The sequence below is a fragment of the Rhagoletis pomonella genome, unplaced genomic scaffold (genome assembly GCF_013731165.1).
Source record: "Rhagoletis pomonella isolate Grant_MI unplaced genomic scaffold, Rhpom_1.0 Rhpom_scaffold_00004, whole genome shotgun sequence".
Lineage (NCBI taxonomy): Eukaryota > Metazoa > Arthropoda > Insecta > Diptera > Tephritidae > Rhagoletis > Rhagoletis pomonella.
This window is the reverse complement of record NW_023458558.1, coordinates 67,081,100-67,086,667: the sequence shown is the minus strand read 5'-3', so window position 1 is coordinate 67,086,667 and position 5,568 is coordinate 67,081,100. Positions and strand designations below refer to the sequence as shown.

General features: G+C 33.5%; 1 protein-coding gene across 1 annotated transcript in view; it reads left to right on the top strand.

Moving 5' to 3' along the window:
- LOC118738553 (keratin, type II cytoskeletal 60 kDa, component III-like) overlaps positions 1-4,009 on the top strand; it is a gene marked incomplete in the record, with an annotated part of 64,146 nt that extends 60,137 nt beyond the window's left edge. Inside the window, 1 exon segment of the mRNA XM_036469494.1 lies at positions 2,878-4,009. Within this exon segment, the coding sequence (XP_036325387.1) occupies positions 3,458-4,006 (549 nt within the window).
- Between the last annotated feature and the right edge of the window lie 1,559 nt (positions 4,010-5,568).

Genomic DNA, 5,568 nt, shown 5'->3' with positions numbered 1-5,568 from the left:
AAAAGTCTTTCAAATAATAAAAAAACATCAACTTAAATACAAAAAAAAAAACATCGAAGTTCAATTTAATGAAATTATAAATAAATCAGCCGCACGAAAGTCGAATCAGAGCACTTTGCTGTACACCAGCGAGAATTCATGTTACTCATACGCCACGCTAAGCTGACACGTGTCAGCACTAACAATACATGTATTGGTAAATGTAAGCACTTACAGTGAATCGCAGAAGCATTCCAAATTGAGTGAGATACAGTGACTCAAACAAGTGGCCACGTATTGATTTTTGTTTTAATATTCACAATGCTTTTCAAGTTATTTTTTATAAAAATACTGTCCAAGCTTTAACCAAAATAATATAAGTAAAGTTTCAAAACTTATGAAAATTCAACAAATTTTCAAACTTTTTAAATTTAAAAAATGAAAATTAAATTTTTGTAGGGCCGTTCGGAGTTCTCTTTATTTTCTGGATTTTTTGTAATATCTAAGGAGTGGTGAATTTACGGAATTTTTCCAGTATTTGTCAGGACTCTTCCTACGAAAATTTTGAGAAATATAGCAGTATCGATTTTTTCCCGTATAATTAACAGTCCTTTTGCGAGGTTCATAAAATGAAAACTTAACCTAGTTTTATTTAGTTATTCTATTCCATAACAAACCGAATTGAATATATTTGTGAAAAAAATTAAGAATTAAAATGCTGTGAAACCAGTTGACCAGTGTGTAAAAATAAATTTCAAAATGGACTGCCTACACTGAAACGGATTCGATAGTTAAATTGATTTTTAAAAATATTTTGTAGAAAAGGCTTTGTATAATTTCTGTAATTTGACAAACACATTGTGGTGTTTCATTTAACTTCTCATTAAGTTGAACTAAATTATTTTATAATAAAAGCTTCGCTAAGCCTGTATCGCCTTGCACACATACTTATCAAAATATTGAATTAGACTTGAAAATTAAATTGATTCAGAATTACTAAACAGGTGGGAACCCTCTTCAGAAATATTTTACACATAAATACTTTGACAGCCACATTACCCTATAAAAGGTGGCAACTATTTAAAACAAAAAACTATTCTATATGTTAATTAAGATTGTATCCTTTGTGTCAAATTTAATTCGAAAACGACCAGATCAAGAATGAGAGGAGAGACTACAAGATTACGCTAATCGCGCTGAGAGAGTAAATAATAATTTTGTTGGCGAAGAGGAAGAACCGAACATGTCGCGCGAAATAGTAAATCACTAGAAGATATGTGTTTTTCCATCTGTCTTTTGGTATACCAAATTTAAATTTTTTAATATTTCTGTATATTACACTGGTTTACAGCAAAAATTTCTCTGGATGCCACAATCAAATGACTATGTAGAATTGCTCGGCGATTCCGAAAATCGAGTTAAGTGTTTTTTTTCTATAGATACGTTTTCGTAGAGTAAGAACCTGGCTGAAAACACAACAAGATAATAAAGGCTTTCTGTACTATGCCGTTATTTCATTTTTTCTTAGCGCCTAGATTTTCAGATTCCTCCCCAAAAGCACATATGAAACCAAAAAAGTGCCGTTCTAGGGAATTAACAAGGGAGTTTTTTAACTTTTTGCATTTCGTGATTTTTATTTTGAACCAATCAGTGTACAGTAATATGGAATACATATTCTTATGGAAAATCGAGTAGATACACTACAAAAAAGCTCTGAAGTAATTTTTCGATAAAATTACTTATTGACAAGTTATTCGCTGACCAAAATCTCACTCTCATTTATTTTATAAAATTAACCCAGTTAAAATTTAAAACAGGTGGCAACCCTCCCAATCAGTAATATTTTTAATCCTTTTTAATTTGATACTCATATTGTAATATTTAATTAATTTTATTTGTTTTAAGATTTTGAAACAGGTGGCAATCCTTCTAAAATATTTCCGGCAATAATCTTTCTCAAACCCCTTTAATTTGATACCCATATTGCAATTTTTCATTATTTTCTAAATTTTATTTGAGTTTAAGATTCCCAAACAGGGGCAAGCCACACAAAAATATTTCCAACAGTAATATTTCTTAAACCTCTTTTATTTCATACCCATATTGTAATATTTTATTTATTTTATAAATTTTATGTAGTTTAAAATTTTTAAACAGGTGGCAACCCTCCTCAGAACTATGTCCGACTGTAAGGCTTTTGTATTGTGATATTTAATTTATTTTAAAATTTAATTTATCCGAAAATCTCAAACTGGTGGCCCTCAAACTTTTTTGTTTTGAATGATCCTGGTACCACATATACCGAAAATTAAAAAAAATTTAGCTGTTCCCGAGTTTTGAAGCCTCCTTCAGACGACATAATATTTTTATATAAATCCTTAGGTATGTATGTATATTACAATTTGGTGAAATTTTCCAACGCGAATAACTTGAAAACTAGAGCCAAACCAGAAAAACAGCTGTGATCACTAGTGATCTGAAACGAGTGTACTCGAATTATGTTTACTACGTATGACCCATCAATGTTAAAATTTTCAACTATCACAGTGTAATTGGTTCAGGAGAGTTATGTAGTTGTACACAAACCATGATGTATGTTGTTCTGAGCCTGGGTTTTTACAACTGCCTCACTATCAGAAATTATATTTACGCTGGCGCCTTAAGATTAATTAAGAACTACATATATACTATCAAAACTAATAAATGAATTAATGATTAATATACGAGAATATAATTGTATATATTTTCATGAATTGCTTGCTGCAATTGCAGATTAATTATCCCACTTTATATGCAACAGTATATTTTTGAAGATTTTCATAGACGAACTTAAATTTTCTCGCTGTTGATGTTTCATTAAAATATTGCATTTTTATGTTCTCTTATTTGCAGTGAAATTTTAAAAAATGCACTTCATTCCCGCCATAATTGAATTGAAGCGAAACAATAAACTTACTCTTATATAAATTGACAACGTCAATGCGAGACGACATGCAACATACAACTTGACGTTGCAGCAAAGATCGGTGATAGGAAGGGAAGTAGCAGAAGTTTATTGCTTTCCTTTCCTGTAGGCAATGGAAATCCTACCGCCACTAGGGAGATACAACTCACGATATTTTATGAAGAAAAATAAGTGGCATGCAGTAGCTAATAATACATAACCATAGCAATAACAAATAGAATACGCAAAAGGCAAACAAAAGCAATCTCCTACAACATAAGGAATAGCAGTGATAGAATGCGTTTTAAAATATAGAAGGAGGATTTCGCTGCATAACCAAGCAAGCCAACAAAAAACTTAATCAACAGTCAACAACACCAATAAAGTGCAGGCACTTTGTCTCAAGCGCGCAAACTCAGCGTCAGTGTGGCCAGTGAAGTGTAGTAAAGTGTATTTAGTTCAGTGTTGTGAAGTGCTCGGCAATCTGTGTGATATTATTTTTATTTAGTTTTTCGTTCATACGCGCATAATATTATGTCAAGCGGTCGTAGTGCACGCCTGCCGCCCACACCCAACGCCGCTACCACAGCCGCCAACAAGCCACGTGGCTTACATGCCACACTACCCGAACCCAACAGCAACAATGTGCTACCAACAAACTCCTATGGCCATATGAAGAGCAACAGCAATAGCAATAATGGCGGCATTGGCATCGGCGGCATGCCAATGATCAGCAGCGGCGGGGGTGGCGGAGGCGTTGGCGGCATGACTGGTACAGGCTTGTCAAGCGGCATGGGTATCACCGGCTATACGAATTTTTGTAGTATTAGTGGCGGTGTTGGTGTCGTTGGCGGGGGCGGCAATGTTGTGGGTGGCAGTGGTGGTGGTGGTGGCAGCATTACAACCATCGATGCCGCTACTGAAGGCATACCCAGTGAAACCATCGATGCGTTGGGCCCTGAGTTGGCTGTGGCTACGTCACAAGTGCTCGAGAATTTGTCAGAGGCAGAGCGAAAAATGATAATCGAAGTGCTGAATCGGGATGAGAATGTGCGGCAGCGCGATGCGACGCGTATAATGTGAGTATAGAAGTAGCGAAGAGCTGCACTTTGTTATTGTTATCATTATAAATGTTTATATTGCTTAAGTAAAATACTTGCTACTAAAATGAGTAGCGCAACAAAGCAAGTGTTACGTATACGATGCGTCGTACGTGCTTGAATATTTTATCTATTATTAATTTGGTGACAGATGGAGGGGAAATTATTTAAAACGCATTAGTTCGAAGTGATTTGTTTAAAAATTTTACAGCTATGCTGCAGGCGTTGACGTAAGAATTTACAATATATCTATCTCAATAAAAGTAGATAAAATTATGGAATTGAATACAAATTTATTTCATCGGTACATGGAACACCACCAAAAAATATCTGTGGTCATAAGCAAAAACCGCCTAATTCGAAAAATCTGAATCTCGAATACATGGAAAAGTAGTTGCATAATACGATAGCATATATAACTCAATTCCTTCTTAAGTCGACTTAGGCGATTATTGCTTATGACTACAGATGTATACATACTTGATTTCAATTTATTGACTACCCATTTTTTTTAATTTTAATTTTAAAGCATTTCGTGTCTCTAATATGGTATTTACTCCCAATATAAAAACGAAATTTTTTTCGCTTAAAAAATTCTGCATACACGGAACCAAAAACGTACACAAAATCAATGAATTTGTGCGTTTATTTTAATAAAAATAATCATTTATTTTGTGCCAACGGCGATCATTAACCCAACAATTTTTGAACGAAGTCTATGAATACGAAATAAATTGGCATTACTAACACATTTACTAACGGGAACGAAAAATGACACTAATATGCCACAACGCCGAAAACGGTTCGTCTCCAAACCAAATTTGACAAGGGATGACGGAAATTCTTTCCAAAATACATCATGCACTTACTCTGTCGGAACAACAACAACCAAAAAGCAGACATTTACTAAAATTTCAAGTATCTTTGATAATTTGGTATGTGGGCCTTTTTTGTAGAGAATCGAAGTAAGCTAAGAAAATTTTTTTTAGCACTTGAACTATGGTGGACTTGGGCGAGCCTAAGATATTGACCAAAAATTGCCATCTTTCACACAGATTGTTTTTGAGCATATTGAAAATTCTCCTAACGTTTTTTTTTTGGTGGTTAGAGCTGAAGTGGGTTTCCATCGGTTAAAAAACGTTTATACAATTTGATTGACAAGTCAATTGAAATATTACAATATTGGTATGAAACGAAAGAAGTTAATATGAAAAATATTTCCGAAGAGGATTGCCATGTGTTACAAAAAAATAATTCAATTTAACAGATAACATAACTTAAATATTACAGTATTGGTGTGAAATTAAAGAGGTTAATAAAAAAATATGTTTGAAGAGGGTTGTCACAGGTTAAAAGAGAGGTTATACAATTTAATAAATAAGGTAACTGAGCAACTACGATATTGGAGTAAAGCGAAAAGGTTTATAAAAAAATATTTTTAAGAGGGTTGCCACCTGTTGAAAAATAAATAATTAAATTAGATTACTAAGGTGGAATATATATTCAAGCACTGGTTTGAAACGAGAGCGGGTTATATGAATAAAT